We start from the raw sequence: 19,766 nt of genomic DNA, 5'->3' as shown, positions 1-19,766 counted from the left end.
TGGTCATACTCATATGGTCTGATCGTTGTTCTGATCATGGTCCGAGGAAACTGACCAATACACTTTATTCACGAGTCGGCCATAAATTGAAAGCGAGGTACTGGTATTAACTCTTAATTTTTGGAATTTGTGAGTAGAAATGAAAGCAATGAAATAAAAGTTAATTACAAATTATGCTCTGAATAATTTAAAATTTGTGATTAAACATACCCTGATATTTTAAGCCACATTAAAAAAAATAGAAAAGTGAGTCTTGGAGTGAACTCCAATTATAAAATAGTCTGGCACCATCTGGTTATCCTAATTTTTTTTCAAACCAAATAGCGGTTATCTGATTCCACTGGAAGTTCCTATTCAGCTCCCAGTCATGCCAACAAAAACTGACGAGTGAGGTGCCACATGCAATGCCCTCCCAATGATTGGGTATAGTCTGCAGGACTGAATGACCATTCAGCCTTTACAAAAACACTTCAGAGCTGTAATGTTGACAAAATGGGTAGGAGCTGTCTGATAAGTCGAATGGGTAGGCTATTCATGTACACCAAGAAGACCACTAGCAAGCATGCAACTTTAGGCCTATCAGAGACCACAGAGCAAATTGGGGGATGTTCCAATTGTTTTCTTTTTAGCCTGTGTCACATAAAATGAAAGACTTAATTTTTGTTAGGTTGGTTTCGAATATCCATTTTCCAAAATCGAAACCAAATAGTGAAATTCGGTGAAATTCAAACCAAATTTTGGAAAAATTGGGACTTAAATCCCACAACCATTTTGTGAAAGGGGTTGCCGAAATTTCCAAATAGGTCTCTCTCAAATGATGTCATTTCCTACAGACCAGCCACGTGCATCGGCATTTTGAGCGTCAACTTACAAAACACGCATTGTCTGTGTTGTGTTTTTGAACACATTTCGAGCAACAAGCGCGCGTGTTTGGAACATTTTCAACACTGCGCGATGCGTGCTTGATTGCGTAAAATATGCAGTTGCAGTTCACCTACAGAGATGGCCATCTTTGAGAGAGACCTATAGGAGTTGCATACATGCATGTAGCCATGCTCTGTAGTTCTGATTGCTGCAGTTGTAAACAAGAAGACACCTTGTGTTTATTGATTTTTTGCCAGTGCAGAAATATTGAGCGACATGCCCCTGACAATTGATTTCTGTCAAAGCGGTTGGATGCTTTTAAATTGGTAACAAAAGGAGGGCACGCCAGCCTTTTGTGTCTTGAGAGACAGTACCCCTATGAGGCTACATGTCAAACTATGCACCTGTGTTAAAATTAGTCAATTGAATAATTAAAGGCCATACAGGGGGTACTCCATTTTACAGTTTTGTTTCAAATTTAAAATATCAGTTTCAGTTTGAAAAAAAAAATTGGAGCAAAGTCCTGTGAACGAATATCCACTTGATTATAATTTAAGGTGATTAAAATTTATAAATAATATTAATTTTTTTAAATGACTTTCACTTTATTTGTGTTGAGAAAATGTAATTTTTAAGTTTGCCATTCATTGTTTTATAAGGACTGTATATACTCAGTGCTGTGAGAGGATTTATAAGGAAAAAAGTTCACATTCGCTGTTTAATTGCTAAAAGTTAAGTGCTGTCTCTGAATACTACTGCCTCAGAATACCACAACAAGTAGTCTTTGGGATGTGCATTTGGCCCCTGAATTACGTGTACCGTAAACATGTACCGGTACATGTGTTAATTCCAGCTAGGCCTGGGTGAGTAGTGGATTTTTCTACTCGAGTACTCGCAAAGAAATTGCTCGTGAGTAGTCAAGTACTCGGGAGTACATGTAGTTCCGATTTAAGCAGAAAAATGACATGTACGTTAGTATGACGTGAAGCAACTTACAGGCAAATAGCGTGCATGTCTCACCATATTCTTTAGCACTGAGATATCCTTACTGTGCGATGTTTTACTTGAATATTTTTTTTGACAAATGGAATCCTATGGAGAGAGAGGTGAAGGGAGTGATTCCCTGTTTGCAGGGGACGTATTAAGCCGTGAACCCTGAACCCTAAATTACTACTGGTGAGTACCTGCTTCTACTCACCCCAGGACGAGTGCTCGAGTGGATGACAACCCACAAGTAGAAAAAACTACTCGCTAGTACTCGAGTTATTGGGTTACTCGCCCAGCGGTATTGTCAGCCATAACCACATTATTCAGATTCAGCCAAAAACAATCAGTTGGCTCGTTGTTCGAATCTGATACTGCAGATTTTTTAAATTATTGAATCGTATGTGAAAATGTGCTAAATCATCAACATATTTTTATCAAATTTTATTTTTCTCTTCCAGGCGTATCAGAAACGGTTCCCCACCTGTAAGATGATACCAATCTTCTTAGGCAGCGAGATTCTGTCGGACTTCAAGAGCGACGACGAGGCCGTACACGTCGTGGAGCGACGCTGCAAACTCAACATGGACGCCCCCTACCTGCTGAAAAAGGTAACCCAATCATTGGAATCTAGCAGTCTTTTCGCGCTATCGTCTCGCCCACCCATGTTGAAATCATCATGAGTTCACCATGACCAAAACTAGGTACCATTGAACATGGGTAGGCAAGACATATACATGTAGTTCACGCATTCTTTTTCCGTAACTGTGGGGACTACACACATGTTGTCCCATGGTATTACATGCATAGGGACCGAAGACACTATGGGGACAGTAGAAAGTCCCCATAACAGTAAAAAAAACTTCTCCATAATGCGGTGACGGCCCGCCCACACTTACATTGGTGTGTACGCAGGTCGGTTGTAGATTTTGGATTTTTCTACCCACATAGAGTGTCTCATCCCAGGTTTCAACTAGGGCTGAATTTTACCTGTATAGAAAGCTAGACCCATGTAGAAACTGTGTTTGGATTCCTGCTAGCATGAACATGATGAAAGGGGCTGCCTAAACCTCAGGTTTTACCCGCCAGGTCAAACACAGAGAGTTTGGATGATCATTAAAGGGCTTTAACAGGTCTTCACAGCAAGCTGCAACTCCTTCAGCAAGACTCAGTGAAGAACTTCAACTCATTGTATAGTGTAACAGATGCTTTCTAGGTCAATCAATATATTTTTACGAGCACAAGCACTTTGGATTGGTTGTTACCCAGTTCGCATCAGAGAACGTGATTACACGCACTGGCTATTTTTATAGGCGCAGTTGACAGGTTAAACGTTAAGATTGCCTTGACTCGCCTTTGGGTGACATCTAAACATGCTAATCCCTTGGGTCTTTTGTACACACACAATAAAAGACTGTGAAGTCTGTGGAGGCGTGTGTTGATCTTGAATTGGCCGCTGTGCTTGGCCTATTGTTCTACAATTTACGCCCCATTGCACACCTCAGAGTATTTAAATATGAGGTTTCGGCAAGAAATATCACACAAAACCTGTTGAAATGACTCTTGCGAATCAGTATTAGTGGTGTTTGCCTGTATATTAGAAGTTAGCTGGAAATTTTGCCTTTTGCAAAAATCAAAGTTTTCGGCAAAAATAATCCCGGCGCGAAGTGGTTAAACCCAAGGAATTTCTAGATGGCCCTTTAGGGTTATCTTAATTCTCATCCTACAGATTGTGTTGTTTGAGTGTGATTGATCAACTTCAAACATACATGTACATACACACACATGTACAATGTACCTGTACATGTAGTCAGAACCTCGACTTTGAATACCTGCTTGCATAAAGTCAATCCATCTTTTTGATCTGTTATATTCTAGAAGTTCCTATGCTCATAAAAATTTCAGTTTCACAGGAAACTAATTTCGTTTCGCTGAAGACTCAGTCAGTGAAATCCCTGAAATTTGATGTTTGCTGTGAGCCAGACTGCGGTATTACACAGAGGGAATATTGGTGAATGGCATGTCCTGTCAATATGCACAAATTGCAAGGACCCAATAAATAATGCATGTGCAGTATATATGTACATGTACACGGACATTGTACCTTGGTTGAAGGATGCAAACGGCATGTATCAACTGTAGGTACGTATAAATTACCAAGAGATTGACTTTGCAGTTTTTTGGCCATACTTCCCTACTGGAGGCCTGTGTGAATAATTTTTTTGAGTCAACCTGACTTCCAGTCCGGAAATTGCAATGTGTTCGTAGCTTGTATTAAATTGACCTGCAAATATAACCTTGAAATAGCCATTTACAAAATAATTCTTGATTAGTTAAGTGCTTTTGTATTATGGATGTCAAGAGGCGTGATCCCATGCTAATTAGTCAGAAGTCTTTGATGGAACGTTGTTTTACATGTATGCAAGGCAGTGCAGTTGCAGTTTGTTTTTGCTTGTAATGAAAAATGGAAGATTATAGATCTGTTAACTTAAACATTTTGTAGATTTCATTTCTATATTTTTCTCCAAATTCCTAAATCGATGTTGGACTTTACTTAATCAGTTTGTCAGTTAACGACTTAGAAATTAATTTAGAAGTTAATTATACCCTTTTGTCTTTCCTGTCCGACATTAAATGTTTTGTTATTAACGCTTTGCACTGCACCTTTAATGGTACCCATTTTTAAGCTCTGGCCAGAGCTTTTACATGTCACTTGGTGGTCGGTCGGTCGGTCGGTCGGTCTGTCTGTCTGTTCCGGAAAAGTGACCAAAAATATTTGACCAAAAATTGACCAAATGCCATGCCGTCCTCAGTAAGTGCACTCTTGACGAAAGTTATTGTAAAATTGGCTTTGTCTCCATTGATGCACATGCGCTTCTGTTTTGCATACATGTATGTCTGTCCCTGGAAAATTGACCACAAACGAACCCCCTAAGTTTCCCATAAAATGTAACTACCAAATTGGCATTTCAAGAAAAAAGCAAACAAAAGGAATGAAAACTATCAAAATTTTTTGTAACAGGGTTCTCCCCAGGATTGTTTCAAACCTGTGGGGGAAGTTTTGTTGTGATTCACCAACCTGCGAAGCCCGACGGCGTGGGGTTCGGGGCCCGCTTAAGGGCCCCGAAAAATTTTGAACTTTAGAGGCTCTCTGGTGCATTTTAGAGCAAATCTGGGGAGTCTTTATGGAAGATTTTTCCTTAAAATTTAGAGGAGATCTTGTGATATTTTTTGTAATTAGAGAAAAAAAATATCAACGTTTTTAACTTAAAAAAAAAAATCAACATTTCAAAACCTGTGTTAAACCTTCTTGATCTAGAAAGTATGGATTATATTTACAAGCAAGTTTCAAATTAAGAAATTAAGGTGAAGAAAAAAATCACTTTTGCTTCCGACTACATGGCTTTCAAAATAGCGTCGGTAGGTCGGAAAAATTATTTCACCATTTTTTTGGGCTGCTGATTGAATCATGGAGGAATAAAAACACATGATTGAATGGAGCATATTGAACAAGGAATCATGTAGTTTTGTGCCTGGATTATTTTCCTTTGCACCACGAAAATTATCAAGACTGACCATCAGAAGTGATTAAAACTTGCCTCACCTAATTAAAAATATATTTGAGGAGGTTGATTCCACTATGCTTAACGTACATCGATCACGGCCCCTGGCACTGCCAACATTCAGTCTGGCCGGCCGTACATCGCGCAGTATCAGTGTGCATTACTGCACTGTGTACGGCCCTACTGCTTCTAAGAAGCACACTACGATGTTTCGCCACAAGTTCGAGCTTTGCAATCTCGTCATTTTAATGGAAAATACATACACAGAAAATAAAGATCACGTTCTGTGAATTAATTTGCAGAAATTCTCTTTCTCCATCGATGGTTGTTTGGTGTTTTTACGATCCAACTTCGGCCGACATCATCATCATGTATGCACGCACGAGGCAGTAGTCACTGGTTCCGGTCCTTCATCATAGCATTGATACTTTTAGCACGCGAAGGGAACCAGTGTACCGTGCTGTATGCGCTAATATATAGCTGGCGGTTGACGCGAAAGACCCGTCATCGTGTGCATTTTGATCACGCATGCATCAGAAATGCGGGATTTTTGTCAAGATTTTGCATGTCAAGATGAAATAATGGTGTATGAAACGATTATGTTGTGCATTTTAATGGCTTGTATAATAATTATATTGTGCGTATCGGGGGCTGAAAAATGTGATCGGCATTTTTGTCGGCGTATCGGGCCGCAATTCCAGCGTATCGGGCCGATACGCACGTTTGTACGTGGGGAGAACCCTGTGTAACAATTCTTAAAGTTGTTTACAAAAATGTTGTTAATGGAGGCAAGATAATGTGCAGTAATGTATTAGCACGTGGTATATAGCACGCTATTTTTATGGGAAACTTTGGGGCTTATTTTGGTCAATTTTCAGCACATGATTTTCGCGTGGGATGGCGGCCTGGGCTTGTACGTACAGTGTACTACACAATCATTTCATGCAAGACTTTCATGAAAGTTGGCCAGAACTTATTGTGCACTCACACTTGTTTACAAACCAAACTTGTCACAGGAACATTCTACATGTAAGAAAATATAAATTTACATACATGTACATTGTACATATGTCCAAATTTCATATTGGCACGACTAAGGTCCCTTCCATACAGTTAAATAAATAATGAGTATGTACATAGTCTCTGTGAATAAATCCATTATGACTCTATGCCGACTGCAAAATTAACCTCTGTTATCCTTGAATTGACTGCCATGACCCAAGCGCAGCAGCCAAAAGCTCAATGCCACATGCAGCGTTTCATTTCCCGACTTGGCCTTTCTCTGAATTCAGTCGCATCCTGTATTATTTCCTGCATCATGCATGCATCTGAGATGTACAATGTGGAATTAAACAAAAAAAAGTTTTATAGTTGTGGTGAATTATTAAATGCCTATTGCTAATCTTTTCAGAATTATCTTCTGACCAGCGGTATCAAAGCCAATGGCACATGATATATCTGTGCATTCATTCATGGTAAAATTCCACAGTCTGACTAGAAAATATGAATTTGGAAAATGGAACTTTCCTGTGGAGCGCTGTACATGTACATGTGGTCCAATCGTTAAGGTGTTCGACTCATGTGCCGTGGTACGTGGGTTTAAACCCCCACTGGGAACATAGTGCTTGTGTTCTTTGGCAAGACACTTTACTACAATTGCCTCTCTCCACCCAGGAGTATAAACGGGTACCTGTGAAGGTCGAGACCAGACTGCGCTGATCTCGAGCTGCTGCAAAAACTGGTCTCATGGCCTGATAGGCAGGGGTAATAATTGTGAAGCGCTTTGAGACCTTTGGTATAAAGCGCTATATATTTACTCCTTAAATAAGTGAGTTTCAATTGCCCCCCTGCACTTACATTTGAGAAAAGTTTTTTATAAATTTTGTATTTGTTAATGTACACAGTATGCCTACAGGCACATTTGTTCAAGAATTTATTTTTACTTTAAAAAAAATTAATTCAAAAGGGCACAGCTTTATAATTATTTCAGACCAAAAGACTTCAGTAGAGATGAAGCATGAAATCTGGGAAGTTTTTTTATAAATTCATTGTACCAGCTGAAAACTTGACTGGCAAAATCCAGACTCCTGTTCAAGTCCTGTTGTTGTGAGTAATGAATTTATTTAAAACCATCATGGGTGTTTTTTTCATCGGTGATCGCTGCATTTTTTTCAATGTGTGTTTTTCCTTTCCTTGCAGATTGTAGGCGTGGACTACATCTACTTCATCCAAAAGAACTCGCTGAATTGGCGCGACAGGACTCTGAAGATTGAGGCTTACAACGAGAGTTTCTCCTCACGAATCATGGTCATCGAAGGCTGCACATATTTTGTAAGTTTTCTTGACCTCTGTAGCAAGCCTCACCATGTGGTCATGTGTTTACCATCTTCCCTGATATATTTGGATGTTGAAACAAACACGGAGAAACATGAGCAATCAGCACTATGTTGTCAGTGGTAACATTGCACTGAGGGGTTTCAATATCGGGTTGCACAAGGCTGAGTCAAGTCTGCCGTGAGCCAGTACTGCTCACCAGGCCAGCATTTATCTCCAGTTCCCTTGGCATGAAGCAAATAAAAATATTTGGGCAGTTCCAGCGTTATGAGGCAGTGTGATGTCCGTAACAGAGCCAAAACCATGATATCTAATTAATAATTAAGAGAAACGATCCAAAACTCCTACCTGTAGTCTGTATTCTCCTTGTATGACCATTACTAGATAATGGATGAAAAAGATTAGAAAAACACGTTTTCAGGTTTATTCACTGAGCACTTCAAAGCTCTGGTACGGGCATTACATGTGAAGGATGCCAGCACTGGTTACTACCCAGCTAATGCTGGCACCCATTTACATAGTGGAGAGAGGTACGGTACATTGGGGTAAATTGGCTTGCCCAAGGACATAACGTATGACCAGTAGAAGTAGCATGAAATTAGGTCCAAGTCTTGTGTGGTAAATATCACCGATGTAGAAAGGCAAGGAGACTCCTACTTAAGAAAAACATGTCAAAAAGTTCCTTTTATAAAATATTACGGGAAGTTATTAAAAAAACCAACGATATTTGATCCAAATAAAACGCTAGGTGGAATGTTCATCAGTTTATTTTTATAGTACCGGTACGTACCCGTATTTGTGTAATTAATGTTTTGCCAAAGCAAACATTGAAGTGAAATTGAATTGAAAAGCACGAGCAATAACAAACAGCTTTTTTATATTTTTACTGGAGTCACATTTCTGCATGCATGGCAGACCACATTGTTTGTTGCATTAGACAGCGATGGCCATTAGTTTGATCACAGAACTTGCGTCATCGAGAACACAAAAATGTAATTGATTTTTGACATTTGACTATCATGACAAAATTGTGCAGCATGCGTTAAGTGTTCATGTACACAACAAAGCCATGGGCTTGGGGGTGCTTTAAATTTGTTTTTCTCTCTAGAAAAAAAAATCACTCTTTTGTAGGGATATGAAGTCAGTCTTTTGTCAATTGTTTTGTCCGCAGTTTTGTGTCAGTTACAATGAGGGGGAAATGTTTAGAACCGGGGGATATACTTACCAGGAATTCACCGTAGATTTTGACCCTGAACTTTTCAGTTGTTGTTTATCAATAGAGTAGATATTTGATGGATGTTTTGGTCCTGCATTTGCAAAAAACTAATGAAAGTTTTGTGGTTGAGGTGACTTTGTCAAAACAAAAATTGGACTTGCTTTGTTTTCAAATGAGTACTGATTCCCTCTAGAATAAAACTTGTTTTTGCAAAAGTTGCTTTTCTTTTCATCCATGTCAGTATGACGCAGTGATGTGTTTCATAAACAAATGCAGGAGTTGTGTCATGCAGGAACGATTTTTGTGCAATTTCAGTTGAGTTGTATGTATAATTAGACATGGTTCATGTACAGGTACCGGTAGTATTAAATTGATGCAGTAGAATATGTTCCCTTTAATGGATACTACCCGTATATGCTGCTCATCAACTAGGTACATGTACATGTATAGAGCGAGCATTTTGGCCTAAACAATCTGCAAGATAATTTTACAGGTGCCCAGGCACCCAGAGAATCTACCGGTACAATGTCCTGTTTTTGCATGAATTATTTTATGTCCTGACTACTGGTAGGCTTATCCAGTGAAGGGCAAGGAATGGTTCTACATGTATAAAAGAAAAGAAAGCATTACATTTTTTGAAATTCGACCTCAACTTTTGTATCACTCTATACCAGATTTTAGTAAATTCTAACACAGGAGTCAGTAACTAGAAATGTTTCACTTTAGTACCAAGACGTTCATATGAAAGTCACACCTGATGATATCAGGCAAGACTTGCACGCTCTCTTGAGATGCCACATTTATACTTTTGGGTCATTCATGATACCTTTAAACTATTTTTTCATCCAAAAATTTCTGATTCTCTGAAATCCATCTTGAGTTTTTTAGGAAATTGTAGGTTTTAGGAAGAGACAGCCCAGCCACCGTATTGTACGTACATGTACATTGGTTGGACTCGATGTCCTTTCAAAGTTTCAAGTACAAAGAACTATACCGTTAGATTCTTGCACAGTGTTGGAATTCAGAGGGTCCAGGAGGTTTCTAGCAAAAAGAAATAATAAATTGAGAAGTTGGGGTTAAGATAATGCATAGTGGCAGTAGTTTAACATGTTTATGTAATGGAAGACTTTTGAGACGGTGGTGGCAGCAAAAATACCAGTTCTTTTTCCATTGTTTGCGTCATATTGAGCATGTGCAGTTTGGCAAAAACATGACGTAAACAATTGAAAAAGGACCGGTATTTTTGCTACCAAAAGTCTCCCATTATTTTGAGCGTGAATAATCCTCTTCAAATTCTGCTGGTAGGGTGGTATGGCTTTGCTTTTAACCTGTTAAAAAAACACCACAGATGGTATTTTTAGCGATTAATGACGCGCTGTCATTTTACTATGAGACGTGGGGGGGGGGGGTTGGAAGGGTGTTGGAAGAACTACAACAGATCGGCAAGGCCCATTATGACGAAAATCTATAAACAGAAATGTCAGTAGATGCCGGTAGGCACATTTGCAAACAACTTCAGTAATGGGTGAACAACGTACGTGTTCACGTACATTGATCAGTGTGGAAGGAATGTACCATGGTAGCACATGTGCATGCACAACGTACACGTACATGTATGTATATGTACATGTACATGTATGCATACTGTACAGAGCTTCCAGGGACAGAGTGGAACCAAATTCAGGCAAAAATCTCCCAAATTAAAAAACAAATCCCGTGGCACAGACAACATAAATCATCCATCGGACAATATGCACAGAGACGTACTGTCTGTCCGCAACAAATCTCTCCTAAACTTTGCAGATCTGACTTTGTGTAATTGGCTCTCCAGTGACTCTGACCACAGGACACTTAAAATGTGACATACTGGTAGGCCTAACTCTATCTGGCGCCTTGGTTAGCCCCCAAATCAATACCATCCTACTTCATACTGAGGGACAAGGCAGGGCAGATGACACCCGAGATGTGACATGCGGAAGGAGGAGGAGTAAATAACAGAACAGCCCGTTGATGCAGGAGCACTCATAACTGGGATACATACTGTTGGCCTATTTAGTTTTTGCAAAACAGTCATTTTTGTATCTAGGGAATTTATGCTGGAGAGTTACTGTATATACATGTATATGTAATTGTCAAGTGATTTTTCTTGACGAATTTGTATCAAGTATGTTTTTGTAAAAGCAAGTTTACACAGTATGCAGTTCTCATGAATGGAATGTCTCACTTGACTAGAAATAACTTTTAAACATGAACAAAGAAGTGGAATGGAGCGGGGTTTGAACCTGCAACCTCGGGATTGACGTTCCAGTGCTCGATCAACTGAGCTACCTGGTCCTATTTTGGCGGTTCCCCATTATGTCTTTGTTCAAGGGGGTTAGTCAGATGCCCTAAGCTCGTATGCCATGTAGCCATGGATCAGGCCCAAAGTCACGATGCTAGCAACATTAGCAATGCTGCATTGTAATGCACCTTACTAAGATTACTAGCAATTTTGTTGCTTGAAACGACAAAAAAAAGAGCAAACGACAAAAAGAGCAAATGATCCTATGTACCTTTAATCGGAGCACATGCAATTATCCATCTCGGGTTTTAACTACAGCGCGGAGTCATCTCAGACGTTTTATCTTCACGGTAGGATTAGCCGATTCCATCCGCTTAACACCATCACATGCACTCGTGTGAGGTCGCGGTAAGTCAGGATTTGAACCGGTGGCAATCTCCGACAGTGAGAAAATTGTCTGGGAGTGGAAGGGAAAAAAAGATCTTGGGGCTTGCTTTGATGTGACTCCTGGATGGAATGAGATTAGATAGTTTGGATGGGATGACCCCCCCCCCCCCCCAAGGTGTGATGGAAGGAATGATAACGGATCTGTGGATAGGCAGTCTGACATTTAGGCAGTCTGTGGGACAGACAACCGTCAACAGATGAAAAGACAAAAAATCTTGTGATAGAATTAAAGGGAATATACAACATTTGCAAGCATCGAAACACAAACCTACCAAATTTTTTAAGAAATACCTTACTAGGATGTTGGTAAATGACAGTCTAAAGCATCCTGTAAAATTATGGCACCTGGTGTGAAGTCATTTTCAAGAAAAGTGGTATTTTTGTATAAATTCCCAAATTTCGACATGTTGTCTGATTTGGTAAACACTCACGGAGCAATGAACTCATTGGCAAAAATGTTGCAACCTGATGCCACTTTTTTCTTCATTATGTCATCTCAATGAAGGTCTGGTCATTCATTGCAAAAATGATGATAAGACATGAAACTAGGACTGAGAAATATTTCCAATTTTGTTAGGAAATACTTAAAAAAATTCCTGACTCTCTATAGACTTTGTACACAATTGCGGAAGTGGCGTCAAATTGCAACATTTTTTCCGAACTATTTGTGCATGTACCGAATGCGTAATAATTTGTTTGTAATTTTTTTTTTTTAGTTCAATAATCATTCCTCATTCAATTGAAACTTGTTACATGTAGGTACATTGGGCCGAGTCAGTTCCTGTTATGGTTATTTGATTTTTTTTTAGTGGTTAGATTTTGGACCGATTAAGTTTTATATTTGATTCAAATTTCCACAAGCCCATGGTGAATTGTGGTGCTGTAAACAAACAAAATATGCAAAATTGCATTGCTAGAATGTTATCGGCCCCTCAGCACCAAAGTTACAAGTTCAAAAGAGAATTCGTTTGAATTCATTCATATCTTATAGGATTGAAAGCTTTGGTTCACAGCTCTGAACACTGCAACCAAACTTGTTAGCCAGTAGAACGCAGTGAGATTTTAAAGTTGGCCAACTAATGATGTGTTCACAACAGGCAGGTCTTCTTGCGCTAAAAAGAGCCCTGTTCTTAAATATAGTGGAAGCATCCCTTTAAGCGGTATGCTTCGTTTAAAATCTTGTCAGACCGTGATTTGCATTTGGAGCGCTGGCATTAGTTCCACCATGCAGTGCAAGCAGGAGGTAGTTTTTTTTTAAGGCTTCTTTTTTTCACGCCCGTCTGCCTTCATTTTGGTGTCTTTGAATCGATCCAAATTCACTCTGCCACTGGATGCGACGCAATTAGCGTGGAGACCGGGTCGGTGTAAAGTGTCGTCTCTTCCAAGGCAGTTAGCTCCTGAAGACTTCACGAGGTTTGAACTTGTGTCTGGAACTTTAGTCTTTTCTGCAGGTGAATTGTTTACCTCTGAAGTTTTCATAAAACCTGTTTTGAAATGTTTGAATGCACGTTCTGAAGATTTTTAGCAATTTTGTATGTGAACATTGAACAGTGTTTTTTAATTCGTGAAATTGTACAGAATATTTGCGAACAAGAAAAATACACTTGTTTACATTCATATTGTACAATGTACTTATCGACTTGCAAACAAAATTGCACACAGTTTTCACTTTGTTATTCTTACTGTATGTAGTTTTGATTTTGAAGAGAAATAAATAAACAAATGAAAGCTAGAGTTATTTGTCTCGCATTCATGAACGGAACTTTAGTCCACAAAAGCCAAAGCATTGTTTCAGTTTGAAATGCAAAGTTCCATTGCAGGCCTAGTGCAATCGATCCCGTGTCAAGTGACGCATTTCCAAATTACGGTTTAGAATATGTTTATCGTCGATATTGTGCAACGATGTGCCAGGCCTTAATTCAATTTACAAGTCGCTTTGCCACGTTTTGTGCCGCACCGCTGCGCTTCATGCGTGTGCATGTACCTTGTGGGCAGGCCTGTATTTCTACGGCAGATTTTATCACGAAGACTTCTTGAGAGGATAGGAACATGGGTGCCTTGTTTTTTACGACCCATAACTTAATAATTGACCCAAAAATGTTGCATCGACTCATAATGTAATTTTAAAGCGTGCCCGGAAGGTAATTTAGCAATTAACCTGAAATGTAATCGTTTTGGGCCATTATGTAATAAGTGAAACCAAGATTTGACCCGTAATGCAATTAACATTTAAAATCTGACCTGTGTAACGCAATAGAAATTGACCCTTAATGAAATGATAGATTCCCACATTATAGCGCTTTAAGTTTAACAAAATTCCGAACTGACTGCTTCGTGTGGTTTTTGGGGGACAGGGGGACTAGGAGGATGTTGTTACTATTGACCGCAATGCCCTTTTGCCTCATCACCGTGGCAACGTGTTAGATAAAACATCTGCCAGGCTGTGAGAATTTGGGGGGGGGGGGGGGACAAGAAAAGGGAGAGGAAATGTTGACCTACTTTCCAGTTGGTATAGTTTTACAGGTGCATGTAATGTACATGTACCAGTCCATGCACCTGTACATGTACCTGTACATGTACATACATGTATGCAGTGTGCACTGTGCACAAATGTACATGTACTTCAGGGCCGAAGTGCAAACATGCATGGACCTGCTGATCTGTAAATAAATCTATGTGCATTGGATGGGTGGTGGCACTTATTACAAACCCCCATGGGCCATAAGTCAACAAATTATGCGCTGTAAACATGTGTTGCTGAAAGTGGGACATTGTGAACATGCTACTTTTTCCTAATGGGGAACTCTGTACATGTTCATGATGCATATGTACATACTTAGACAATTTACGACTGTAATTCAAGTTGATTCATGTTCATGTGTGGAGTTGTTGTTTTATACTGGCCCATTTTGTAACAATTTAACAGTTAGCTGTCTTATGATCCAGGGTCCAATTTCATAGATCCAGGGCACAATTTCATAGATCCAGGGTTCAATTTCATAGATCCAGGGTTCAATTTCAAAGATCCAGGGTCCAATGTTATAGATCCAGGGTTCAATTTCATAGATCCAGGGTTCAATTTCATAGATCCAGGGTTCAATTTAATAGATCCAGGGTTCAATGTAATAGATCCAGGGTCCAATGTAATAGATCCAGGGTCCAATTAAATAGAGCTGCTAATAAACCTAAAATAAGGCTTGTCAAGTGGATGTTCCCAACAACAACAAAACTGGGAACCAGTCACGAGCGAATGCATATTGCATGATGTTTGGCTGGTTACCTATTTTTGCCAAGCAAATACAGTAGATTATGCTTAGCATATATGTTTGCAACTATATTAATTTTGGTACAGGTTTTGTACAAAATTTCCCATGTTTTGTGTCCCCTTAAGTGGAGTCCCATTTCCCCATTGGAGATATTGAAACGATCCTTCACAAAACTGCCATCACATTTCAATATGCCATTCACTTGTCCAAAGGTCGAAATTGCTGTCACTGTGATAAATGACATAGAATTTTCCCCCTGTAACTTATATCAAAGAGTACCAAAAAAAACAGTGAAAAAAAAAATTAAGCACTTTCTCATTTTGACATTTGAACAGCCGTACTTCAGGTTTTATGCCGTTCCTGCTCAAAAATTAATGAAAAAAAAAACCACAGCAGGTGCATCTCGACGGTGCCTTTTCTTTCAGTCAAAAATCTCTCCAATTTTTTAACCTTGTATTTCCTGCCGAGTATCTCTATTACTCTGTGTTGTGAATTTGAAAGGATACACGACAACGGCCAAGAGATGAAATCGAGAGAGAGGATAACAATGAGTACCTCTTCTTATATCCGATTTCGCTTGTCCAAAGGCACGTACTCGCACCAAGTTCCTGTTGTAGGAATCCATGTATGGATATCAAATATCCAGATACTTCCTGTTTTTTCCCCAGAATGTAAAAAAAATCAAGTATTTTTTGCCTTTTTTTTTTAAGCCAGAGATGAGAACCCAATAGGGGCCTATCTTAGAGGAAAACACCTGGTTCGATCATCTGATATTTTCTGCGCTGTTGTTAACTTGGGGCTATAGTCTGTTGTGTTACAACAGGTTTTCGTTGTCAGTGGTATTCTATTCAAATGTTTCTTCCTTTTTTTTCAAACTAAAGCCGATAAAACCCAATCTGATATGTACATGTATGTGCTGTTTTTAACTTGGCATTGTACCAGTAGCTTGTTATTTATAATCATTTTCATTCCCTTGTGGATGGTACTTTAATCAAATTTAGTACCTCCTAAAAAATAAATAGAGATGATAAGCCAATTTCTCAATAACAGAAATGAACATATCTTGCTCCAGGTAGATTGAAATATCTTCCCTCGTTTTTATCCTTGTGTGGTACGTCATGTACAATGTATGTACACAGTCTGTTGCGTAACATGCATAATTTCTGCTCCCATGTCAAGGGTACACAATTTGTGACCGGGCTCAGACAAAAACATAATGGCCAAAAAAAAATGCTATCACAGAACCTGAAAATAAACCAGATTGACCACCGCAATGACTGTGTTAAGAACCAGTGCTGTTCAAACAAAAGACCCTGGTAAACCAATTTGGGTCAAGGTTGCCCTACTTGTCAAGCATTAACCCCCTGGCTTATGACTTGACCTGGTGGCCAATTGTCCTTTTCATGGGTGATAGACAGGTTTGATTAGGCAAACTCAGTTATGTACATGTACTTGGACGGGGTTATGCAGTATGACATAATTTAGCAACCTATCAGAGACATATTAAAACAATCTTTGTTCTGCAGTTGGCCCAATTTCATGGCGCTGCTAAGCACACGATTGTCTGCTAACAGAGCCTCTGTCTATTTCATGGAGACCGTAAGCAGTATATAAGCGCAGCAAAAGGTGGCTTTAAAACTCCGAAGTAAAGGTTGCTTTTAAATTACATTTAGTGGCATAACAATAGAAATCTCCATGCGTGAGGAACTGTTACCACGATGACTAGAGCAGGCTAGTCAAAACGCTGAGACCAAAGAACTTACATCGTTTAGAACTTACAGCTGGACTGTTCTTATCAGAACAAAAAACTACTTAGCAAAGTTGATAATAAGCAGGACAAGTTCTTTTCAGAACTAATATCTTCTAAGCAGTAGTTATTACCACATGGTGTTACCGCAAACCGAAACGAAACTGTTACCACATTACCTCCATGATATAGAGCTTCAGGTTAGCACAATTTGTATTAAGCACAACATTTTTTTGCTAACTGTTAAGCAGCTAGCACCACAAAATTGGCCCCTGTTGTTTTCATTCCAGTGAGGTTTGTCTCCTGTCTTGCTTTTGTTCCAATGACATGAGCCCGTGCATAAAAATGATTCTTTGGTTTTCAGTGCTTGCAACATTTAGCTGGTCATGTCGAAGCTGCTTTTCAACATATTAGATTTGTTTTTCTTGTAATAAAATTTTCTTCCTTTTGGTATCTGCAACTCTATGAAAAAAAAGCTGAACTATTTTGGATTGCCTGCTTGAATTATTGTCAAAATACCGGTAGTTGTCCCTTTTAGTAAACGTAGGGGGAGGTTTTGTGAGTTCGATGTCTCGTTCAAAAGTGAATAAGTCTGTATTGCTGGTAAAAAAAATTGTAGTCAAACACATGTTATTTCTTTGGAATGAATTTAGTGAAACTCAGTAACGTTTCTGTGCTGTTGTGAAACTCGCATGGATTGAGATTGGAAGGAGAATGTCAACTGATGCATTGCGATTCAATTACATTGCAATAACGTGCATCCTATTATTCATGACAGGCTTTTGTTTAGTTTGAAGGAGTATGGAGTGCGTGTACAAAGAAATGTCAAGCTTGACTCTGAAAATATCAAGGCACACCTCAATCAATGAGGCTACGGCAGTAGTCAACAAAATTAGTCCGTGGATTGATTATCCCCCGTTATTATATCTAATCATAGACTCCCCCCATGGGATGAGGCCTATACGCTAATATGAAAACTCCCAGGGACACCAATACTCGGGGCTGCGTAATTACATTGTATATTGATTTCAGGTGCCTTATCGCCTTAATTGAAAGTATCGCCCAAGGTGACAGTAAACCGGGCTAAAAATAATACCCTAGCCGACTTAACAGAATATATCACTAAGAACCAATATGACCACTATACACACTGCATAAAATTGCTGGCTCTAACTTGAGGATCGTGGATGCACATGACGTTTACACATTTTTAAAAACGGGAAAAAAGGAGGTTTGGGCAAGAAATATCGTACAAATAATGTTTAAATGACTCTTGCAAATCAGTATTCGTGGCGTTTGGCTGTATATCAGAAGTTGACTGGAAAGTTTTGCCTCCTGCGAAAATCGGAATTTTTGGCAAAAATAATCCCGGCGCGAAGTGGTTAAAAATGCAGGCATACTGGTTCACGTTGAGACGAGAGACGACATACATGTACATAGCCGTAATAAATTTGTACTTGCTGCAAATCAATGATGAGGAATCAGTGATGAGGATCAATGATGAGGATCACACCCCCACGCCATCGCACACCTAAAAGCCTCCCGAGAAGTGTGAATAATTGCACGCCTGAATTTCCCTGGACCACAGATCACACACCTAGAGAATCACACACCTAGAAAAAACACGCCTAGAAAAATCCAGCTGTGCCTTTTTTTCACACACCTGTGATTTTCTAATCAGAAGGACTGAGGAACAATACATGTCAACTCATGGTTATCTTCATGATATACATACCCGGTACATGTACATGTAGTATAAAGAAGAAATTTAATGGTATCGGTACCTGGAAACCCTGTTTATGCTGGTAAGCTTTGAATGTGTGTAATTGTGTGCGGGGGTGTTTGATATATTTTGCAGAGCTCTGCAATAAATTATATGATTGAGGTTACTATTACTATTATCACTGACTTTTCTACAGTGTAAACATAATGGCATTGTGCCATTTCAGCTATTGATTTGCATATAAACATTTACATGTAAATATTGCCATGCCCTTGAAGAGCGTATCAGTTGAAGATTGTCTTCATTACTCATTGATTGTGTAGATTTGGGAGCCATGGCAACGCCATTTAGTACCGTCAAAACTAATCTGTCTGGCTTAAAATTTTAATACTCTTCATATTAAGTAGGAAAAGACTTGCACGACTTCACGGATGCACACAAAAGTGGGATTTAAAATATTCGAAACCCACTACCTGTACATGTGTACATGTACCGGTACATGTAGTTGTTTTTTTAATGATTCAATTATCTGAATAATCTATTTCCAGCTACAAGTCTACCATTGTATGCTCAGTACCAGTGCATTTGTGTGAATGCGTAGGTTTAAAAAAATAGAAACTTGTACCCCCCCCCCCCCTGAAAAAAACCCTACCATTTTGCCAGGTAGTAGGGAGTTCTGAACTTTCCCAAATACTCCCAAGTTCCCCCAAACCCACTGTGCAGGAACATATTATATCCCGTGCGCTTCCAACAATTGATTTTTTTTTCTAGTAACAAGTTTTTAATTTGTATGTTTTTGGTTAGCGAAAAAAACTATTTTATTCCCGTTTTTGGCATCTGCGACCCCCCAATAAAGGGTTTTTCATTTTGCGCACAAATGAACCCGCCCTGCGAGAGCCGAATAATTGTCTGGCAGCCAAAGCCAATAAGTTTAATTTTGTGGCGGTATAATTCAATAAACTAAACCTTGGTGCATTATTTTCACTTGATGCCTCATTCAAAAGTGAATGACTTTTCGATATTGCTAGAACAATCGTAATTGAAAAAAAAAATCTATGTTTTGAGCTGAAACTTTTAGAAGGCCATACGCCCAAGCTCTACCTTCCTCAATTCTGCAGAATGTGCCAAAACCTCTAGCATCAAGGGAGAGATGAGACTCTAAGATATATAATCGGTCATTCCACCGGGGTGGGGAACAATGTGTGACATAAGTCCATACATGTACATGTATTAAGAAAAGCATCAATGCCTTGCTAGCAGTTGCTCTGCATAATATGTGTTGTTTGACATATGTACCTTTTTTTTAAATTTCTGTGAAACATTACCCAAATTCACTTTACG

General features: G+C 39.2%; 1 protein-coding gene across 1 annotated transcript in view; it reads left to right on the top strand.

The window, feature by feature from the left end:
• LOC119735032 (SEC14-like protein 1) overlaps positions 1–19,766 on the top strand; it is a 45,339-nt gene that overhangs the window by 5,032 nt on the left and 20,541 nt on the right. Inside the window, exons 2-3 of the mRNA XM_038208721.1 lie at positions 2,310–2,459; positions 7,611–7,742. Coding sequence (XP_038064649.1) covers positions 2,310–2,459; positions 7,611–7,742 — 282 coding nt within the window. The remainder of the gene's footprint in view (positions 1–2,309; positions 2,460–7,610; positions 7,743–19,766) is intronic.

Source organism: Patiria miniata, unplaced genomic scaffold (genome assembly GCF_015706575.1).
Source record: "Patiria miniata isolate m_02_andy unplaced genomic scaffold, ASM1570657v1 HiC_scaffold_28, whole genome shotgun sequence".
NCBI classification, from domain to species: Eukaryota; Metazoa; Echinodermata; class Asteroidea; order Valvatida; family Asterinidae; genus Patiria; species Patiria miniata.
This window is presented reverse-complemented; position numbering and strand designations above follow the sequence as displayed.